Source organism: Plasmodium vivax, chromosome 9, assembly GCF_000002415.2.
Source record: "Plasmodium vivax chromosome 9, whole genome shotgun sequence".
Lineage (NCBI taxonomy): Eukaryota > Apicomplexa > Aconoidasida > Haemosporida > Plasmodiidae > Plasmodium > Plasmodium vivax.
The window spans coordinates 644,214-666,046 of record NC_009914.1 but is presented as its reverse complement, the minus strand read 5'-3'; the positions used below and the strand labels follow the sequence as shown (position 1 = coordinate 666,046).

At 53.6% G+C, this 21,833-nt stretch overlaps 5 protein-coding genes across 5 annotated transcripts, besides 10 other annotated features; 2 read left to right on the top strand and 3 right to left on the bottom strand.

The window, feature by feature from the left end:
* Window positions 1-1,214: 1,214 nt before the first annotated feature.
* Window positions 1,215-6,062, bottom strand: PVX_091630 (hypothetical protein, conserved; the record flags this gene model as incomplete). The annotated part of the gene is made up of 2 exons (XM_001615267.1): window positions 1,215-2,269; window positions 2,753-6,062. The coding sequence occupies 2 exons, from the start codon at window positions 6,060-6,062 to the stop codon at window positions 1,215-1,217; spliced, it is 4,365 nt and encodes a 1,454-aa protein (XP_001615317.1).
* Window positions 4,044-4,097: a microsatellite.
* Window positions 4,190-4,209: a microsatellite.
* Window positions 6,063-7,730: 1,668 nt separating the features above from the next.
* Window positions 7,731-8,357, top strand: PVX_091625 (alternative splicing factor ASF-1, putative; the record flags this gene model as incomplete). Its single annotated transcript, XM_001615266.1, has 1 exon — window positions 7,731-8,357. One exon carries the CDS (start codon window positions 7,731-7,733, stop codon window positions 8,355-8,357), a length of 627 nt encoding a protein of 208 aa, XP_001615316.1.
* A 1,029-nt stretch (window positions 8,358-9,386) lies between these two features.
* On the bottom strand, window positions 9,387-11,423 carry PVX_091620 (hypothetical protein; the record flags this gene model as incomplete). Its single annotated transcript, XM_001615265.1, has 1 exon — window positions 9,387-11,423. The coding sequence occupies one exon, from the start codon at window positions 11,421-11,423 to the stop codon at window positions 9,387-9,389; it is 2,037 nt and encodes a 678-aa protein (XP_001615315.1).
* Window positions 11,424-13,095: 1,672 nt separating this feature from the next.
* Window positions 13,096-13,145: a microsatellite.
* A 1,977-nt stretch (window positions 13,146-15,122) lies between these two features.
* Window positions 15,123-15,152: a microsatellite.
* Window positions 15,153-15,480: 328 nt separating this feature from the next.
* Window positions 15,481-15,533: a microsatellite.
* PVX_091615 (ATP-dependent metalloprotease, putative) lies at window positions 15,514-18,366 on the top strand (the record flags this gene model as incomplete). Its single annotated transcript, XM_001615264.1, has 1 exon — window positions 15,514-18,366. One exon carries the CDS (start codon window positions 15,514-15,516, stop codon window positions 18,364-18,366), a length of 2,853 nt encoding a protein of 950 aa, XP_001615314.1.
* Window positions 15,534-15,554: a microsatellite.
* Window positions 16,956-16,986: a microsatellite.
* Window positions 18,035-18,054: a microsatellite.
* A 566-nt stretch (window positions 18,367-18,932) lies between the features above and the next one.
* Window positions 18,933-18,967: a microsatellite.
* An 83-nt stretch (window positions 18,968-19,050) lies between these two features.
* On the bottom strand, window positions 19,051-20,846 carry PVX_091610 (adapter-related protein complex 4 mu 1 subunit, putative; the record flags this gene model as incomplete). The annotated part of the gene is made up of 3 exons (XM_001615263.1): window positions 19,051-19,278; window positions 19,396-19,605; window positions 19,794-20,846. 3 exons carry the CDS (start codon window positions 20,844-20,846, stop codon window positions 19,051-19,053), a joined length of 1,491 nt encoding a protein of 496 aa, XP_001615313.1.
* Window positions 20,437-20,456: a microsatellite.
* Window positions 20,847-21,833: the final 987 nt, after the last annotated feature.

Sequence of the window (21,833 nt, the reverse complement as noted above, 5' to 3'; positions counted from 1 at the left end):
ACCATGCGATTCCCGTTTGATGGGCCAATTTTTTTTTTTTTTTTTTATTAAATTAATAACTGCTACTTGCTTACCCCCTTGCTGCAACTTTACATCTACGAGTTTGCCCCTGCAGTTTGAGCGATTTTGCAGGACACAGCAGGGGGGCACACTCGACTGCGCTTCACCTGATGCGGCTCACCTGATGTGGCTCACCTGATGTGGCTCACCCGAAGGCGGCCCACTCCTTCACTCGCGGGGCCCCCCACACGTTGAGCCCAGGCACCAGCTTTTTCCCCTTCCCGCCGCCAACTGCCGCACAGGTGAGCCACCCAATTAAAAAAAAAAAAAAAAGAGTCTACCAAGGGGGTACTGCAAAGTGGGATATGAAGAAACACACATTTTGCTGCATCACAACAGAGGAGAAAAAAAAAAAAAAAAAAAAATATAGACATACATACGTACATACATACCTGCTACAACCTTCAGCGCATGGTACCACTCGATTGCAGCTACCTGCCGGTGGGGACACCTTGCAGCTCTCCTTTGTGAACGCCTTCAAATGAGTCCCCCCCTCCAGGTTGCGCATCCCTCTAGCGTTGTGTGCCGCGCATGCGCAATTCGAGTTATGTAATAGAAATGTGTCAATTGGGGTCTTTCCCCTTGTAGGAGAGGACAGTTGCCTTCATGTACGTCTAATCAGCGTGTGTGTAAAGGGGGAGAGACAACCCACCTTGCAACGCCACTTCCCCAAGGGGTGCATGCAAATGAATAGAGTTAACAACATCCTTCCGTTGGGGTGGTGGGCACGTGTAGGAACGACCCCCCACCGGTGGTCCTTCTCGACGAGGGGGAAATGGCAGTACCGATAGACAAACAACATGGCGGTTACGAGGCAGGGGAGAGAAAGGCAACTCTCTTCTCCCCAGAGGAGTGCTCAAAATAGGGGGAAGAGTCATCCCGTTTTGCAAAACGTACTGGCATAGTTCGATCACACGGGGGTGCCGCGAAAAAAAAAAAAATAAAAAAAAGAAGAAGAAGTGGAAGTGGAAGTGGAAGAGGAAGAGGAAGACGCAGACCAAGTGGGTGGCGAACGTTGTGCATGAGCGTCCACTGACTGGTCATCGCTTTGTTAACACTTCCTCACCGCTTTGTTAGCCCTTCCTCACCGCTCCGCTACCGCTCCGCCACCGCTCCGCCGCCGCTCCCCACCGCTCCCCACCGCTCCCCACCGCTCAACTAAAGTAGTCGACGTACCTGCTGCGCACGTCCTTTATGTCGAGCGGGTTCTTCTTGTTCGTCTGCGCGAGGTTCTCCGTGAGGGGCGGCGGCGCGACGTTTTTAATCTCCATTTCTCGCTGCATTTTCTGCCGGTCCCGTTCCCTCTCCTCGTCCGACGTCACCCCCTTCTCCCTCCACCGCTTCCTCTCGTAGTCATAATAAAAAATGTTTTCTTCTTCCTCCTCCTCCGCCTGCTCGCTCATCTTTATCTTTTCCTTTATGTTTGAAAGAAAACCAGAGATGAACGTCTTCCCCATGTTAATCAAATCGATGTTGTTCTCTCCCTGCGGTTGATCCGTTTGCTTTTTCGTTTGGCTCTCCGTTCTGTTGTCCGTCCCATCGGGGGGGTGGGCACTTTGGTGGGGGGCCTGTTGCGCTGTATAAGCAGCGTGGTGAGCTCCTTGGTGAGCCGCTTGATGGGGAGCCTGTTGCGCCGTATAAGCTCCTTGGTGAGCCGCTTGATGTGGAGCCTGCTGCGCCGTATGATAAGCTGCCTGATGGGGAGCCTGCTGCGCCGCGGCCGGGTACACCACCTGCCCACTCGCATCGTAGTAGTAGGCGAAGCTGCTCTGGCCCGCGGGGCTGCTGCCCGTCCCCCCATACGGGGTGCCCCCCCAGTTTGCAGCGTAGCCATCGTTGCAAGCGTTGCTAACTTGTTGGTAAGACCTCGCAGCGGCGTTACCACCGTCGGGTATGCTGCTCATTGCAGCCCCTCCTGCCAGGGATTCCCCTCCCCCGTAGAAGTAACCCGTTTGAGCGCTTCCATTCTGGTAGGCACCGCCGTACTGCTGGTAGGGGGTGCTGCCCCCTTCCACAGGGGGGTACTCCGCTCCTCCGGAGGCGACCACTTGTTGTGGGTGGTAGCTGGGCAAAAAGGGATTTGCACCATCCGTTGGGTAGGGGGCATTTGCGTGATGAGTGACGCTCATCCCGCTGCTAAACGCATCATGGTGAGTGCTCGCCCCGCTACCAAACACACCGTGGTGAGTGCTCGACTGATCTGCGTTAGCTGCAATGCTATGCGGGGGAGGAGGGTAGCCAAAATGAGAGTAACTTCCTACCCCCTCGCTGGGTATACTCTGATTGGTTGTAAGTGCCCCACTCATGTGTGGCGGTGATGAGGGGTTACTTCCCATCCGGTGTGAGACGCTTCCTGTTATTACCCCCTCGTGAGCAGAACCCACCTGCTCTGGGTTAAACCCACTTGGGTTCTTCGCTCCGAACGGGGTCATCGCTTCGAACGGGGTCATCGCTTCGAACGGGGTCATCGCTCCGAACGGGGTCATCGCTCCGAACGGGGTCATCGCTTCGAACGGGGTCATCGCTTCGAACGGGGTCATCGCTTCGAACCGGTTCTTCGCTCCGAACGGGGTCATCGCAACATGGCCGCTGGGTTGCTGGTAGAACGGCACGTGGTACGGGTCTCCCTCGCGAGGCCCACTCTGCCCTCCACGGAGCTGTTCATTTGGGGGGGGCCCGCCACTGCCAATACCGCCAATAGCGCCGCCACTGCCAATACCGCCACTGCCAATACCGCCAATAGCGCCGCCACTGCCGCTACCGCCACTACTGCCGCCACTGCCGCTACCGCCAATAGCGCCGCCCCCCTGGTGGGGCGACACAACTTTGTAGTTGTAGACCCCCCCCGCGGGGAGGTCCTCACTCGAGGCGGGCCAGTTGGTGGGGACGCCCCCCCCGGGGTGCAGAGACCGAGACGGCAAAACGTACTTGGCTTGGCTAAGCAGCGACTCATATAGGTGCACCAACAAGCTGTTCTTCGTCTTCTGGCTTCTAATCACATCGACGTAGTAGAAAGTAATTTCTACATATTTTTTGGCTTGCTCTAGAACCCCTAATTCTAGGAGAGTGAAGGCGTATTTTATTTTTTGCCCGATGAGGTCTTCATAAAAGAAGTTGTCTTCGTGGGATCTGTTTAGGTACTCCATCACTTCGCAGATGTGGAAGGTGAGGACGTCGAAGAGGGGGCCGCCCCAGTGCGGGCGCTCCTCCAAGGGGGGTACATACGAAGGATAGCCCCCCCAGTGGGGCACATGCGAAGGATAGCCCCCCGAATGCATGCGCCCCCCCGCGGCGACGCTAAACACGCAGGGGTTACCGCACAACTGCAGGTGGAGAAACTGAGCCTCAGTGACGCGCCCGTGCGTATACAGCTGCCTCACCAAAAAGGAAAAAAACCTGCCAATGTCATCCCTATAGTCCTGGTAATCCAAGTCATTCTCTTCAAATTGAAAAAGGAAGTTATGGTAGACGAGGATGTAGAAGACATACCAGTGATCGATGAGGAGGTCCCTCTCAAAGGACATGCTCTCCCGATGCAGTAGAGAAATTAAAAAGACAAAAGCTTCTTTCACAACTGAGTTATGAACATTGGGATTGTAAATTCGGAAGATGTTCTTCAGCCCATCCGTCACCTCAATGTCGTGGCTCATGCTGTTCCCAATATGTTTAATGTATTTGCTAAGCATTAGTCTGTACATTTCACCGTTGTATTTTTTTAAAACCAAAAAGAAATGCTTGAAGAGGTTTTTCTCTACGCATACCCTCGCCGCCTTCTCGCTGTCGTATATGCACAGGTGGTAGTACTCCTGGTATACGTCTTCTCTTGTTATTTTTTCTTTCATTCCCATTTGGGAAAATGTTTTAATAAAGTTTGGGTCTACCACGTCGTCGAATTGGTATTGCTGATTTTGGATGAGCACTTTTTTTTTTTTTCCTTTTGCTTCCCCTTGGTTTGCATCACGCCAGGTTGCCGCTGGGCTGAACGAGGGGGTTTCTCCGCAAATGGCATTTACCCCCCAGGTGGTGTCCCCCTCAAGGGGGGGCTCTCTCTTTTCTGCCCCCCTCCACGTTATCTCAAATTTGTCCATTTCGGCTCTGTTGCTGTTTAAGGCACTCCTTTCGCCAACATCGGGGGGGCTTCCCCTTCCGTGCCGATCCTCTAATTCCTCCCTCGGGTTGTTTTCGCTTGCGCGGGGGTCCCCCCCCCCCTGATGATGATGATCATGATGATGATGGTGATGATGACGAGGCGATACCAGCGCGTACGACGCGGCACTTCTCCCCTTCTCCCCCCCCTCCGGCTTCGCCCCGCTCCTCTCCACGCGCACGTCCTTCAAGTTAAAGGCGAGCAGCTGGGGGTTCCTCATCACGTTCACCAGGTACTTGTAAACGCAGTTCTTCTGCGTACACTCATACACATTGTTCCCATATAGTTCCTCATTTAGGCTCATGTGCCCATGCAGGAAGTTAAGTACCTTCTTATCTACCCTATCGCTTCTCCTGCTGAATGGCCCGGGGAAGTTTCTTATCGCGTAGATGTGTTCCTCCAACCGATTATCTCTGCCCCCAATGGTGCTGCTATGCTTGCCGGACGTACTGCTTAACGGGGGGGAGGCAGCCGTGCCACCGCGCGAACCGCCGCTCGAACCCTCGCTCTTCACCCGAATGCCGCTCTCCAAAATGCAGATCAGCGGCGCGCACTTCACCTTTCTCCCCCGGGTGTAGCAGAAGGTCCCGTTTGTCCCGAAGCACAGGGTGGTGGGGATAGCAGCGGTGGTGGGGATAGCAGCCGTAGTGGTGGTGGCGTCACCTGCTGCGTTGTCACCTGCCGCGTCCCCACCTGCCGCGTCCCCACCTGCCGCGTTCCCACCTACCGCGTTCCCACCTGCCGCGTTCCCACCTACCGCTTCCGATGTGCCCCCCCCGGGAGCGTCTGCCCCCTCCTCACTGGGCCCCTTTTCGCAACAACCCGGGGGACTTGCATCCCCAACCAGATCACTGCTGCTCACTTGGGGCGTCCAATCGGGCACGTCTCCCCCGTCACTGCGAATCTGTTTTTCCTCATTGCAACCGCTAATGGAGGCATCAACACCACTTGGAGAGCTACCCATTCCACAGCTGCCACCATCCTCGCCTTCGCGACGCTTCACGTTGGTCGCCCCATCTGGATTACTACCAAGTGGGACCTCCAAACGGTTGTCGCGCGCCTGGCCTTTCTCCCCCGCTTGGGCGCTTGCCGCGCCATTTACCGAGCCATTTACCGAGCCATTCGCTTGACCGTGCGGCGCGGCCCCTTCTCCAGAAAACCAAAAATTAACTTCGTTGTTGTCCCTGGGTGGGTCCCCCCCCGCGCCCGGCACTTCTGAGGGCGAGTCTGCAAAGAGGGACGAGACGTCGTTTTTTGTCTTCTTCTTGGTCTGGGGTTCCGTTCGGCTCTTCTCCTGGGCAGTGTCAGCAGCGTCAGCAGCGTCAGCAGTGTGAGTCGCGTTCGTCGCGTTCGTCACGTTCGTCACGTTCATCATGCTAGTCACTTCCGTTGATGCTTCTTCTACAGACTCTTTCACTGTCTCTTCCATCGCCACTGCTGCCGCCTCTTCCACCGCCTCTTCCTCCGCCTCCACTGCACCCCCCTTGCAGTCGGCCTCGCTGGGCCTTCCGTCTCCCCCTGGACTTGTGTCATCCTTCTCTCCTGTTTTGCTCTCATCGGCTGCACCCGGTTGGTTGGAGGGGCCCTCCTCACCCGGTTTGTTATTCTGACCCGGTTTGCTCTGCTCATCCGGTTTGTTCTGTTCATCCTCTTTGCCCTCCTCACCCGGTTCGATTTTCACCTTCTTGGCAGAACCCCGTGGGGACTCCTCCTCCGGGTCTCCATCCCCCGGTGGCCCCTTCACCCCCTCAACAGGTTGCCCCTTTTCCTTCTGGTTTTTCTCCCTGATCTCCTCATCAATATTTAGGTCCTTGTTCCTAAATATGTTTTCATAACTGAAGAGGTGCTCTTCCATGCTGGCTAGCCGTTCGTCCAATTGGAGGGACACGCGGGGATACCCTCAGGGGTGCGGCAGGGCTTCCACCGAGTTCTCTGCCAGTGAGCTGCCAATGCCCTGCCAATGCCCAGCGACGATCGGCACTCCCCCCCCGTCGGAGCGATTTCCGTTTTCCCCTCTCGCAGTGCGCACACGCAGCTGTCTGGTTAATAGAAAAAAAAATGGCAAAGCGAAGTAAAATAAAATAAAGTATAATAAAGTAAAATCAAATCAAATCAGGGGGGTCAGCACATACGCACGCGCACACATGGCGTATCCCATCGGAGGGAATGAAAACAAATCAAACCGCTTTGCTGTTCCCACTTCCCCCCCTGGGGGTTCGCCCCTTTGTGGCAAAGCAGCCGCGTCGCCCACAAACTGGCGTCTTCTCCCGCAGGCGGAGCACCCCAGACGGGCTAGAAGGTGAAGATTGCAAATCGACGATGACGACCACTGTGTGTGCCGTACGATGGGAGAGAAAAAAAAAAAAAAAAAAAAAAAACGAAAAAAAAAAAATGCAACGGTTTTGGGGCGCTGCAAAATGTGCAGAATAGAATTGTTTTTTTTTTTTTTTTTGGGGGGGGTTGTTCTTCAAATGTTCCTTTTTGCTTCTCCCCCTTTTTCTGTACTCAGGTGAATGTTCCTTTCCACCGCTAATTCCATCCCCGCCTGCCCTGTTTATCTTTTCTTTTTATTTGCCAACCGATGGGCAGTCGGCCGTAAACATTCGCTGATCGTTTGGTGGGCGCCCAATCGGGGAAGAAAATCGCATCCGCGACTGGTCGATCCTTCCTCGCGAGTTGTTACCTATATGTGGAAGAATGTCATTTGATTAGTTATTCGTTTGTGAAATGGTCTCTACGTCGTTAACGATCGGGTGAACCGCCTCGCTTAATATCTTTTTCATGTTTTTTCTTTACCTTTTTTTTTTTTTTTATCTTTTTTTTTTTTTTTTTTTTTTTTTTTTTTGAGTACACTTGCTGCACCAATTTTACCCTACGGGGAGGAAAGGATAATTCCCGCGTTGGCAGAGAAGCTAACATCCGCTGAAGGAGTGTTTCCTACGTGTGGGGGGGAAAAACCTGTAAGTGATTTTTTGGGTGACGAATCACGTCGGGGAGAGAGCGACGCGCGCGTTTCTGTGCACATGCAGGGGGGGGAGGGAAGCAAAAAAGAAGCATAAGGAGAAGCTGCTTCGGAAGGAACCAACCGCGCAACAACTTTTGGAACAGCTTCTCTCTTCCGCATGATCGTCCACCTACGTTACGCTGGTTTTTCCCTTTGCCACACGTAGCTTGAGGCAGGTGCATGTTTGAGTAGCGCGCCAGAAGGGTGAGCCCGCCCCCCCTCCGAGCGTTAAGTCCCGAAGGGTCGGAAGGAGCTCCCCCGCGGGGGTACACACCTCCCAAAAGGGAAAAAAGAAGAAGAAGGAAAAGCAGTAGTGATGATAGGAGGGGAGAGCTAATAACAAGACGCGGCACCCCTCCACAGTGGTTTCTCACTTCATTCGTCTCCTCATTCCTTCCAAACTTGCAAACGAGGCAGTCCCTTTTTGCACCCCCCCCTACTGGTGCACCCGTTTGGCTGTCCTGGAAGAGTCACCTGACTATTCTGCCGCTAACCAAGCTAACCACGCCGCCCCCCGAGATGAAGGCCGGAAAGAGTGGGCACCGAATCTACGTGGGGAACATCCCCGGGTCGATGAGCAAGCAGGAAATCATTAAGGCATTTGAAGAGTTCGGGAAGATAACCGAAATTGATATCAAGTACAACCGAAACACCAACGGAACGAATTACGCCTTCATAGAATATGAAAGTTACAAAAGTGCAGAAAAAACGATTGAAAATAAAAATGGGCAGAAGCTCAAGGGCTACATGCTTAAGGTAGAATATAGCATAGATAAGAAGAACAAGGAAGGGGGGGATTTGATTGCTCTTGGGGGGAGAGAAGCCGTTTCAAAGGGACTCTTGACGAACGTTCGGTTGCCAAAGAACAGATCCCATTACCGAGTGGTCGTAAAGAACTTCCCCAGGAAAAAAATAAAGCTAGATGGTATTAAGACCTTTCTTATGAAGGCAGGCAAAGTTATTTACACCCAATTGGAAGATGAAATTACCATTGCAGAGTATGACTGTCGGGAAGGGATGCTACGCGCGGTTAACACTTTAGATCGAACGATGTTTAACTCTACGAGGAAGGTTTACGTTCGGGTTCTTAAGGACCTGCCGTATGACGACTCGGATGCGGATGACTCCGCGCAGGGGTGCCGCTAGGGGTGCCGCTAGGGGGAGGGGTGCTCCCAGAGGGGGGAAATAAAAAAAAAAAAAAAAAAAAATAATATAAAAAAATAAAATAAAATCTTGAGGATGCATCTCCCTACGTGTACCAGGCCGCTATGCTACTTCTCCCCCTTTGATTGCGCAGTTTGTATCTGCCTTCCTCATTTTGGCACCTCTTCATTTGGTGGTGCTACCCCCCCTGTCTTTCCAATTTTGGCCGATTTGTCTCCCACCCAGTGGCGTTCCATTCACCTCCGTTGATGCGTCTGAATGGTGAATTCTGCCACATGGCGCTCGCGCGAAGATCCCCCCCCCTTTTGTTTTTTTTTTTTTAGTTTCCCCTTTGTCGATTCTACTTTCCGCGTTGCACGTTTGTCCCGCGCGAGCGCCACCCCAACCGCTGCCATGCTGCAACTGCTCATTCGGCACATTTTAAAGCTCCCTTTTTTTCGTTTTAAAAATGTTACCTGGAAGGAGGTGCAGTCCCTCCATGGGAAGCCCCTCCGCTGTCGAAACGGGCGACGGCGGAGATGGGGCAAATAGGGCCATACACACGAGGGACGAGTTGCCAAACGGACATTTCCGTCTACACTGCAGAGGCAATCAGTCCGTTTCCAGCGTGGCCACTGGGATGGCGGGAGGAGTGCGGCCATCAAGGGGTTGTAACGGCTGGCACGCTTCCCAACGCCGCTCCGCAGCTCCGTCCCCCCGTTACACCTCTCATAATCGTCGAAGCAAATTAAAAAGGAATCAAAAGGAATCAGAAGGAGGGCTACATCACATCGTGGGGAGTAGCACCTACTGGTGGGTTCCGCGCGAACAGGTGGAAATTTCAAAGAAGGCAAAAAAAATAAAAATAAAAATAAAAAAAAAAGTAAAAAATAAAAAAAAAATAAAAAAAAATAAAAAATAAACCAAATTAGCCGCAGTGGCCGCGATGGACGAAGCCGTGCACGTGACAGCGCTCCCCGCGTCTTCACCGCTTCTTCACCGCGTCTTCACCCCGGCACACTCAAACATATGCTAGTCGTCGTAGGGGCCATAGGGGAAGTTTCCAGTTACGGCATTGCAGAAGTTGGTCAAATTGCCTGAACTGTTCAGGTGATTCATGCCGTTCATTTGGTTCATCTGGTTGACGTGGTTCATGTGATTCAAGTGGCTCATTTGGCTCATCTGGCGCATGTGGTTCAGGTGGTTCATTTGGTTCGCGTGGCTCAGGTGGTTCAGATGGGCTGCCCGGTTGTGGTGGTTCAGATGGGCTGCCCGGTTGTGGTGGTCCATATGAGCGGCTCGATTGTGGTGGTCCATGTGAGGAGCTCTATTTTGATGATCCATATGAGCTGCTCGGCTTTGGTGGTCCATGTGAACCGCCTGATTGGGGTAATTGGGGTGGCCCACTTGGTTCGCGTAGCGCATATGGTCCACCTGGTTGGGGTGGCCCATCTGGTTGGAGTGGCCCATCTGGTTGGAGTGACCCATATGGTTTGCTTGGCTCACCTGATTCGCGTAGTTCACCTGGTTGGGGTGGCCCATATGACCGCCGTGCCCCATCTGCCCCACGCTGTGCACACCGCCCAATCCGCCCAGGTGCACCTCCCCCATGTGCATCTCCTCCATCTCCTCCATGTCGCCCCCATTCGCCGCGCCTGCCCCGTTTGGCGCACTTGCCGAGTTCTCCGCGCCGCCCAAACCGCCCCCGTTGTGGAAGCTTCCCACGTTGGCGAAGTCGCTGAGGTTGGCCAGGTCAGTCATGTTGGCCAAGTTGCTGAGGTTGGCCAGGTCAGTCATGTTGGCGAAGTCGCTCAGGTTGGCTAGCTCGGGCACGTTGGCGAAGTCGCTCAGGTTGGCTAGCTCGGGCACGTTGGCGAAATCGCTCAAGTTGGCTAGCTCCGCCATGTTGGCTAGCTCCGACAAGTTGGCCAAATCGGCCATGCTGGAGTAGTTGGCCAGGTTGGCCACGTTGGAGGAGTTGCCCATTTGAGTGGCGTCGTTCGCCTCGGCGTAGGTTTCCGCGGCGCCCTGCAGATCCTCCCCGTGGCTCCCCTGGTTCAGAGCGTTCAGGTTGGTCCTGTGGGACGCGCTGCTGACGTTGGTCAGGTGGGTCATATTTGCCGCGTTCGCCATGTTGGCCATATTGTTCATCGCGTTGTGGTGGTTGTGATGGCTGTGATGGCTGTGATGGCTGTGATGGCTGTGATGGTTCTGATTTTCGAGCAGGTTGAGGCCGGCGGAGTATGGCGGCGCGTACTGGTTCAGGTAGACGGCGCTTCTTTTGTCGTAGGTATTTCCCGGCTTCACGTCCACGACTGTCCTCATGCTGTCGTACAGTGGCAGGTAGTTGCCGTTGGAGCCGACGTTTGGGCACAGGGCAGTGGGCCCTCCTCCGCTGATCAGCAGCCCTGTTGACACCCCGTTCTGTCTGGCCCCTTTTCCCTTCAGGAAGGACTCATTCGAGTTCAGGTCGTAGTTATAAAGGGATGTGTTAAACTGGTTGGGATGCAGCTGCTCGGGGTGGAGCTGCTCTGCACGAAGCTGTTCTGCATGAAGCTGCTCAGGATGAAGCTGATTGGCAAGAAAATGGTCGGCACGAAACTGATCGACGTAGGGCTGGTCGGCGTAGGGCTGGTCGGCGTAGGGCTGGTCGGCGTAGGGCTGACTCACGTTCAGGCAGGATTTGCTCTGTATGGCCACGTACGCCCGTATCTCCCTATTCCTCTCGATGTCCTGTTTTATCTTCTGGAGCCTTCTCTTAATTATTCGTTCGTACTGCTTCTCATTCACGTAGATCACCCCGTTGCAGTCGCTTTTGTGGGTTCCATAGCGGATGTCGCTGCATATAATTTCGGTGTATAGGTCCTCCGGGTTTATTACGTTCTTCAGGTTTTTCATTTTCGCCTGACCGTGGGCGCCCTCCATCTTCTCGGCGCTACTGTCGCATGCGCCCTGAGCGCTCAGCGTCTTCAGCCCATTTGCCTCGGGCCCTGCAAAGCACATGGCCAGCTCGTAATTGCTTTTCTTTCCCTTTTCCATGTGTTTGCCGGCCAGCCGCTTCTTCTGCATTGTGCGGGGGATGGTCGCGTTTGCTCCGTCTGCCGCGTTGCCTGCCGCGTTGCCTGCGGCGTTGTCTGCCGCGTTGTCTGCCGCGTTGCCTGCCGCGTTGCCTGCCGCGTTGCCTGCCGCGTTGTCTGCCGCTTCACCTGCCGCGTTGTCTGCCGCTTCACCTGCCGCGTTGTCTGCCGCTTCACCTGCCGCGTTGTCTGCCGCTTCACCTGCCGCTTCACCTGCCGCTTCACCTGCCGCTTCACCTGCCGCTCCCCCGCCTATCACCGGGAAGTTACAAAAAAGGGAAGGCAGCCACGGAGAGCCAGGGGGGCACTCGCTCGGGAACATGTCAAGTGGAGGCCCTCCAACTACTTCTACGCATATAGATGTGAGCAAGCGCAAAAAAAAAGGGGTGCCTGTGGACACGCCGCTAAGGACGCAGCGGGTGCGGGCGCTGGTACGGCCACTCCCGAGTGGAGACCAACTTACGTTTACGTGCGAATCGCGCAGAGTACACGCAGAGCAGAAGCAGAAAACGCGCATAGCACACACATAGCACACGCAGCGTACCCGTGTGTGTAGGGGGCAAAACACACAATGGGGGTGGAAAAAAAAGAAACGGGGGGAATGCCAATTAGGGTGGTGGTGGGGTGCAGTTGGACGAGCTGGCCCAGTTCAGCAGGTTGATCGAAGCTGGGCAGTTCGCTCAGGTGAGGGGGGGTTTCACTGGGTGGTCCGCCAACTGGGTGGTACGTCAATTGGGTTCCTAAGTCAACCGGGTCGAATGGGTGGAGGGAATTGAAAGGGGGGACACAAAACAAAGCAAACAAAAATCATGTCGCGTGGTTTTCCCCAATGTGTGTTCATGAGAGGGGAGAAGAAAAGGAAAAGGAAGGAAAAGGGAAAAGGAAACGAAAAGGAAACGAAAAAGAAAACGAAAAGGAAACGAAAAAGAAAGCGAAAAGGAAACGAAAACGAAAGGGAAACAAAAGGTAAACAAAAGGGAAACAAAAAAGGAAACAAAAAAAGGAAACCAAAAAGAAAAAACGAAAAAGAAAAAACGAAAAAGAAAAAACGATATGCCTCACAAATCTCACCAAAAGTTCATTTTAATTATTTTTTTTTTTTTCATTGTAAAAAAGTGCTGTGGAAAAATGTGGGTGTGAAAGTCACAGTGGGGATTGCCGAGGTGGTCCAGTACCACTTTCGTCAGTCGCTCGGTAGGAATCGCGACAACGAGGGGACGGCCCGCACGACCAGGACGGCCAGTACGACCAGGACGGCCAGTACGACCAGGACAGGCGGACACCTCTTCTAAGGGCGCCTCAGCCTTTGCTGGAAAATTAAAAAAAAAAAAGCTGCGCGCGGGAGAAGTGGAGGCAGACCGCGGGTGGGACAGGGAAAAAAAAAGGAAAAACGGTCTGCCGCTTTGCTAGCGTCTGTTCGCTCGCTGTTCGGTTTGTGTTCGCTTCCTGTTCGCTTCCTGTTCGCTTCCTGTTCGCCTTTTCCATTCTGTTAATTTGGTTCATTTTGCCCATTCTGCTGATTCTTTTTCTCGTTTTTTTTTCTCACTTTTTTGCCCCTGTTTTCCCGCTGTTGTTCCAATTTTTTTCCGCCGCTTCCCAACCACTGACACTTCCTTTTGGGGGACCCCCCTCCCCCACGCATGCGCCTTTTCGCCAAAAAAAAAAAAAAAAAGTACCCACGTACACATTTGTGCGTACTTGCAAATACCCGTATGCATGCACACAGGGATGTACGCATACGCACTTATAGGCTGGATGACTTGGGAACACGTCCTCCCAGGGGGGTCTCCCCCAACGAAGAACTCGCAGTGAAGGGGGCAGAGGCATTCCTAGGCGAACGCGCTAAGTTTATTCCCAGCACTTTCACATGTCACCCGCATGTCACCTGCATGCCACGAGGAGGGGGGGAATTCTGCCGCTGCGCTTCGGCGGAGGGATGCAAACTGGGGGGAGCCCCCAATGGGGCCTCTCGCAAATGGAAGCCCCGTCGTACAAATCACCACACTGTGCAAGGGGCAGCAGGAGGGGCCCCTCCCCAGATGTACCTTCCCTGTGAGCACGTCCGCCTCCCCAACGTTCTTCCCTCCCCTGGAGGTTCCAAAGAAGAACACTTTTTTTCTTTTTTGCTATCCGCCAGTTGTTCCTTCGAGTCGTTCACTTTGCTAAGCGGAGGAAAACAGCCCAGGGGTAGACAAAGAAGGATGTTCCGTAAAAGAAGGGGGTGGGGAAAACCACGGGTCACTCGTTCCACACGCACGTTTGTGCACTTTCCCCAGAGAAATTTCCCCCCTCCCACATGTAACTACCTGCGTGTAATACCTACGCCGCTGCCAACCGATGAGAAGCGCAAAAGAATCACATGGATGTGCTCCTCCGCTTGTCTGTGGACACGGACGGGCTTTGAGCCCCAACCAGGGGATAGCTATTGGCAGGTTTTTTTATGAAAGGATTTTTTTTTTCCCCTTTACATGTACTACCCTCCCCCGTCTTTGTGCGGATAATTTCCTTTCATTACCCCCACAATGGGGAAGGAAGCCAAAAAAAAAAAAAAAAAAAAAAGTGGCCCCTTGTTGGACCCTCCAAAGGGGTATTCATCACATGGGCTTGATCAAAAGGTGAAGAGGCAATGCAGGGGGTCTTCCATGGGGTTACCCCCTTAGGTGCGCTTAACCATTGGAGGACTCCCTAACGGATGCGTTATGCTAATTAACCGTGGGGAGTCCCTTCATCGACAGACCATCCACTTAACGTGGACGGAAGGAGAAAGAAAAAAAGTTACGAAAGGTGAGCAACCTGCGGTGAGAGAACTACCTTCGCCCTGAGGTGAAAGGAAAAGCTTTTTCAAGTCCTCCCCCCCTTGGGGGACTTTCAAAAAGATTGGACACGTCTGTTAAGCAAGAGGGTGGCTCGCCTCACCTGCTGATCAGCACCGTCACTGCGAAGCGGTTCAACGGCAAAGGAATGATGAACGGGCATGTTTTCTTTGCCTAACGGGGGGGTAACTTGTTGTTCCTAAGCTGCACATGCGAAAGCTCATGCATGTGCGGTGCTAACGTATAACTGCGTGAAGGAGCACCCGCAATATCCGCATAAGCCTTACGCGACCTCTTTCGCAAAAAAAAAAAACGATGCCCAACGGTTCCTCTGTGTTGGTAGCGGTACGGTGTGCTTCTTCCCCTTTGTAGGAAGAACAAGGGGGAGGTGACGGCGCGGAGAGGCGAACATGCTCCGGAATTTACAGAGCGGTTGAGGCGCTCACATCACGCAGTGCGGCGCAGGGTCCCTATGCAGCGATGTGATGTGAGCTGAAGTGACATGTTGTGATGCGCCTGTTTTTTTTTTTTTTTTTTTTTCCTTTTCTCTCTCCCTCTTTCCCCCTACGTTTTGCTGGCCTTTCCTTTTCTTCTCCATTTCTTCTCCATTTCTTCGCATTTTCTTCGCATTTTCTTCCCATTTCTTCCTTTTCTTCCTTTTCTTCCCTTTCTTCCTTTTCCCCCATTTCTTCTTTTTTTCCCCCTTTTTCCACCCTCCCTCCTCTGGCGCATTTAACAGTTGGCCTCGCTGTGCAAATGCTTTTTGTCCTCGAGGCGTACCGTACGAAAGCCTGCCAAGAACACCGCCTATAGCAGCCACGATAGAAGCGACGATAGAAGCGACCATAGCGTGAGCGATAGCGCCAGTACGTCACCCCACTTGGTACCCACAGGGCGAATGCCAAACTGCGGACGGGATGGACTGAGAAGGAAGAAGCGTGGCGAGTATTCGCGTGCGGCCCTCCTGCGTCAGTGCCGCTTCTTTTGCCCGAAATAATCTGCCCGAGGGGAGTGCCCCGCGAGACAGCTACGAAGGGGAGAGCTACCAACGGGATAGCTACCAACGGGATAGCCACCAACGGGATAGCAGGGTGTGGCCAAATAGCAGACGTGGAAGTAGAGGGGCCAAACAGGGAGGCAGGGCAGTACACAGAAGAAGGCCGTGCCCCATTTGTTGACGCTTCGCATTGGAGCCGCTTCTCTTTTGAGGCGCATCCCCCCGCCACCCAGAGCAAAACAGATAGGCCGCTCAATTTCAAATAAGCCAAAATGAACAAGCCGCATATTCTTCTGAAAACCGCGAGGGGTATGCACAACTGTGGGGTGACGGGCCGCGGGGGCCTCGTGGAAGAGGTCCTGTCGTGCAGGAAGTACCTGGGGGCGCTGTTAAATGTACCCCAGGTAGGAGGGGCCGCGGAGGGAAGCACCCCTGCAATCGGCATCGTCAGCGGTAACCGCAAAGGGGCGAGACGGCTGCTTCACGTTTTGAAGAAGTACGTTCGGATCTGCTGCCGAGAGGGGGGCCTGAAAAGGAGGGAGATGCCCAAACTGGGTGAGGCAGCACGGCGTTTGCTGCAGATGAGGGGTGGAGAAGCGGTGTTCCCTCACGAGGGGAAGACCCACCATGATCATTTCCCCAGGGAAGAGGCTTCCCTAGGGAAGCCCGACCAAGGGAGAGCTCCACTTGACGGCTGGCGGAAGAGGAGCAGCTGGCATAACTGGCCCTTCACCGAGGGTGGATTTCCCCCCCCCAAAAGATACGAACAGGCAGCGATCGGTCTGCAGCAAAAGAGAAGGCAGTTCCACCAGATGGTTCGAGTGTACCTGTCCAAGGCACCTAAGGGGTTCGAAAGTTTCGAGAAGACGGATCGGAAGAAGGGGGACGGGGTGTCCTCCCCATCCTCCAAGGGGTCCTCCCCCAACTCTCCTAACTCCCCCAAACCGGATGAGGAGCGGAACCACAAACGGTTGGACAATTTCCTTTTCTTCGTCCTCTTCTTGCTGCTGGTGTCCCTCTTCCTGTTTGTGGATTCGAATGGGCTGTACAACGAAGTGACGCAAAACGATTTTTTTATAAATTACCTGGCGAAGGGGTACGTGGAGAGGATCAAGCTGGTGAATAAGGACTACGTGAAGGCGTACCTCAACGTGCACGGCATGAGTAAGTACCACCAGAAATACGTGAGCTTCCGCATAGGGAACAGCGACGCGTTCGAGCGGAGGGTGGAGATCATCCAGAGGGAAATGAACATCCAGAGAGACCAACTGATAGAGGTGCAGTACACAAATGAAGCGAATGTCTTACACGAAGTCAAGAGTTACATCCCCACCATCCTCTTCTTCCTCCTCTTCGCTTTTATTTTCCAAAAAATTACCCTAAAGAATGTTGCAAATAGCGGCATGGACCGCCTATTCAAAATGAATAAGATGAACCCCATAAGTAAACAGCACCTCAAAACAGATGTACGTTTCTCCAACGTTGCTGGGATGAAGCAAGCCAAAGAGGAAATAATGGAATTTGTGGATTTTTTAAAAACGCCCTCCAAGTATGAAGCTTTGGGGGCAAAGATGCCCAAAGGGGCTCTCCTCTGTGGTGCCCCAGGAACGGGGAAGACACTACTAGCCAAAGCGGTAGCAGGGGAAGCCAACGTTCCCTTTTTTAACATAAGTGGCAGTGACTTTATAGAAGTTTTCGTCGGCATAGGACCCTCCAGGGTTAGGGAACTGTTTGCCCAAGCGAGGAAACATGCACCCTCAATTATATTCATTGACGAGATAGATGCAGTGGGTAGGAAGAGATCCAAAGGGGGGTTCGCCGCTGGGGGCAATGACGAACGGGAAAATACGCTAAATCAAATGCTAGTCGAGATGGACGGATTCCACACATCAAATGATAAAGTGGTAGTCCTGGCAGGCACCAACAGGGTCGATATCCTAGACCCAGCTATCACACGACCGGGTAGGTTCGATAGAATTGTTAACATAAGCAAGCCAGATATTAACGAACGCTCCGAGATCTTCCAGGTGCACTTAAAAAATTTAAAATTGCACCACTCATTGGACATACAAAGTATTAGCTACCTCTTAGCTTCTCTAACCCCAGGCTTCGTAGGAGCAGACATCGCTAACGTGGTGAATGAAGGAGCCATTCAGTGTGCCCGGAGGTCTAACCTGGTTGGTGTTCAGGTGAAAGACTTTGAACTAGCCATCGAAAGAGTCATTGGCGGATTACCAAAGTCGTCTTCTCTCATCTCTCCATTTGAAAAGAAAATAATCTCCTACCACGAAACGGGGCATGCACTCATCGGCTGGCTACTAGAATTTGCCGACCCCGTTTTGAAGGTCTCCATTTTGCCAAGAAGTAATGGAGCCCTAGGTTACTCTCAACACCTGTCTGAAGAAGTTTTTCTCTTTTCGAGAGAAGCCCTCTTAGATAAGGTGGCAGTCATTTTAGGGGGAAGGGCAGCTGAAGAGCTATTCATCGGGAAAATCACAACTGGTGCCATCGACGATTTAAATAAAGTAACGCAACTGTCCTATTCTTACGTCTCTCAGTATGGAATGAATAAAGAAATCGGGCTGGTTTCCTTTCAACCGAACTCGTCTAGCGATTATAGCTTCTACAGACCGCACTCTGAGTGTCTCGCGCATCTGATAGACAACGAAGTGCGCTGCCTCATCGAGACGCAGTACAACAGAGTGAAATCCATTCTGCGTACACACGAGGAACAGGTGCACAAGCTGGCCGACTTGCTCTTCCGGAAGGAGACCATCTCCTACCAGGACATCGTGCAGTGCATCGGCGAGCGCCCCTTCCCGGTCAAGTCCGCCTACGAGAAGTTCGTCAAGGCGAACCCGTACAGGTTGGGCGGTCAGGAAAGCGGCGGGGGGAGCGGCGAGGTAGGCCGCTTAAACGGGGGTAATGGCGTAGCTGCCATAGGGGAGGCCGAGAAAGCCACGCAGGGTGCACATGCCGCTCCGCAGCTGGGCTCACCGCAGCTGGCCGCGCCGAACGAAACGCTCGCGGAGCAGCACCCCGCGGGGAAAAAGGGGCCCCCCGGGGAAGGCTCCGACGACGGGAACAAGGGCAGCAAGCTTTCGCACGTGGGCACCCCGCGCTGAGGTGCATTTTGTCTTTCCTTTGGTGGGTCACGATACGATGGGGAAGAAGCCAACCACCTTGGCAGGTTTGCCCCTCAGCCGCGTCGCAGCTACGTCAGCATCATTGAAGTGGCACGGAGGGGGAAGCGTGTTGGGTGTCGCCGACAGAACGAGTGGAACGCGCACCCCGCCTGGACTGCAACTTTGTGGGTGCGCGACTCGGGGGAGCGTCACCACCCCCGCGCGAATACATAGCATTTCGCGGAGAAGTGCGCCCACCGGATCGCATAGCCCAGGGAGTGCCAACCGAATGGCACTTATCACATGTACAAATGGATACCCCTTCTTGTATGTTCAGCTTTTTTTTTTTTTTTTTTTTAACTCCACATTAGTTAGTAACATTCGAAGTGGTCTTTGTTTGCTCAGCGCAGCTCGCGGAGGGGGTGTGCGCGAGGGAAAGAAAAAAAAAAGAGGGCATCGTAAGAAGCGGGCCAACGGGTGGACCAACGGGTGGCCAAACAATGAAACTCAACGGAGCAGACGGGCCAGTTCCACCCCGCAGCGACTCCTCCAATCTACCGCCTATTGCCGCGGTCTGCACACACGTGGGGGGTTCCTCTCCCTGCTGATGAGGGTCCACTTGGGCACAGCGCAACTACAGCGCAGGGTGCCAACTTCTTGTCCGGCCCACCGCTTGTACTCTCCTCAGTGCAATCGGTAGACGTAGGAGGAGGACTGCGTGATGTAGCGCACCCACCTGTGGGTGTTGCTGGACTTGTAGCTCTCGATGATCCGCAGGTACTTGATCCTCAGCTTGGATAGATTAAACATGGGGATCTCGAAGAGGATGTAGATCGGGCCGAAGTCCCGCTTGGCGAAGGTGTACCCGGGGCTCAGCGTTATTTTGGAGCGTATGCTGTGTTCGTGCTCGCCCTGAGGGGGGGGGAAATGAGGTGTGCAGGCGTCGTGGTGATGGAGCGGCGCGAACGGGTACACTGCTACACTGCTACACTGCTACGCTGCTACAACCCGGGGAGGGGCCTCTCCTACGGGCGGGGTGAACAGCCCCACCTTGAACTTCTTAATGGTCCAGAGAAGGCGGTGCTCATTCGCGATGTACTGCGCGGAGAAGAGGTCTGAGGCGCTGTTCAGGTCCAGGTGCACGTTGGTTATGTGCTTGCAGAGGTTGCAGTTGACGAAGACGTTCGTGCAGGTGTACTGCGCGGGGATGTCCAGGCGGATGCGGATGCAGAGCTCGACCTGTGTGGGGGGAAGCGGTGGCGTGGATAGCAATGAGAGGAAGCGGTGGCGTGGATAGCAATGAGAGGAAGCGGTCGCGTGGATAGCCAACGGGGGAGCGAACATTTCAAGTCGGCTTCGCCGCCTGTATGCTTCGCCGCTTGATCGGCTTCGCCGCTTGATCGGCTTCACCGCTTGACCGGCTTCACCGCTTGACCGGCTTCACCGCTTGACCGCCTCACCGTGTGGTTGGGGCCGTAGGTGACGGTCGCGTAGAGGCGGAAGGGGGCCTTGAAGTTGTTATTGATCCGGTAGTTCATGAGGACGCACTCCCCATCGGGCTGGTAAAGAGAAAGAATCTTCTCCCGCTCGAACTGAGACAAATTCACCAGGTGGTTAAAATTGCAGTCATCAATTATGATGTTATTGGTGCTGTCCGAGTGGACGTTCTTAATATAGAGGTCCTCATTCAAGGCGATCTTAATGAAGGGGTTCCCCTGGAGGTAGGACTTAATAAGAATCACCCCATCAACATACGAATAGGCGATTTCTCCTTTGGAGTTCATAACAAGATTAATCCTCTCTACAATGTCTAGGAAGATTTCATTTTTCTTTTCGTTCAACTGTATTGGTTTTTGTGACGCATTGGAGGGTAGCGTGTTTGAGTTCTTCATTGTGAAAGTGGAAAGGTTGGCTAGCCTCTTCGTGCTGTTGCTTATACTAGTGATGCTATTTCCGACGGTGTTCCCCACTGCACTGGCCACTCCCCCAGCAGTGATGCTCCCACCACTGGAAGATGTCCCTCCACCTCCACTTCCACCACCCACACACACATCGGATGAAGCACTTATCTCGTTGTGAATCAAATGGCGAATGCTTTCTGTGCTGCTGTTCTGAATGTACCCATAGTCAATTACCTCATCTACAATTTCGTATATCAAAATGAAATTCGCTCGGATCACCTCCTCATTTATTTGCCCACAGAAGTCCTTCACAATTTTTACCACCCGGTAGAGAAGCTCCAGGACATAACTAGGCGATGAGTTAAGCAGAGACGTAAACACGAAATAGAGACTGTTGTTTTTTAAATATGTGAAGTGGATCCCGTTTAGGTAAAACAGCGGGGGGGCGTCTCCTCCCTTGTGCAGCTTCACGTTTCGGAAAAACATCTCGCCGCTCCCCTTGGACACGTCCCCCCGGAAGTCGCGGTTGATGATGGTGTCCCCCCGCGGGGACAGGATGTAGAACTGGGACACCACCATGAGGGGGAGCGGTGAAACTGCGAGCGGTGCGCGGTTACCGTTAGCGTTAGCGTTAGCGGTGGAGTGGTGAAACTGAGAGCGGCCCCCGATTCGAGCGAGCCACCTATCGGGGGATGCCAAACGGGGGGCAACTACACACGCGTGTGGTAAGCGCTACCGCAGAGTAGCCCCTGTGAGAGTGGCCTCAGCGTACCATCCGAGCTTACTCGCTCACGCGCGGTACGCTCAACGTTCGGGGAAGGCCCAACTCCCCACCTTTGGAAAGCCCCCCCGGCGATCGCTTCGCCCGGGCGGCTTCCACAGTGGGAAAAAGAAAACAAAAAAATACAAAAAAAATGCCCTAAAAATGTGCAGCAAAAATGTGCGGTAAAAATGTCCTTAAAAATGTGCCCCAAAATGCGCCTTAAAATGGAGCCCAAAAATGCCAAAGAAACACCAACCGGGGGAGAGCCACTGACTGGCCACGCGAGGACCTCAGCGCGGTGAAGCGACCCGCCACGTGCAAACTTCAGCCAAGTGGGGAGGGAGCCATTCCAATCGAATAGTAGAAGAAACGATGAGCAAAGTTGCATCTTCCCCCGTAGGGACCAAAACACCTAACTGGTATATCCCACCGTGCGCACCCCCACCCCGAAAAGGCGCGCCAAGCAAAAAGGGCCAATCCACTCTCATCGCAGTTAAGCGTTTATACTGTGCGAAGTTAATTAATTGTTCGTTTTCGTTTCATCCTCACGAGAGCCGCGAGACGGGGCACGCTCTCAAGCTCACTCTCACTCGTTCGCTCATGTGTAAGGGGGAGCCCTGTAAAGGGAACGGCGTGACGTCAGCGGCGTGATGGGCAGCGCCTAACGGATCCGCGTCCTAACTGCCAACAGCGAAACGGAGTAACCGCTCAACTGCCCAACTAGGCAGCCGCCGCCGCTGGCACTCCACGGGGGGGAACCCGCCACTGCCGCCACGCCGGCGTTAAGAGAAAAGAAAAACTAA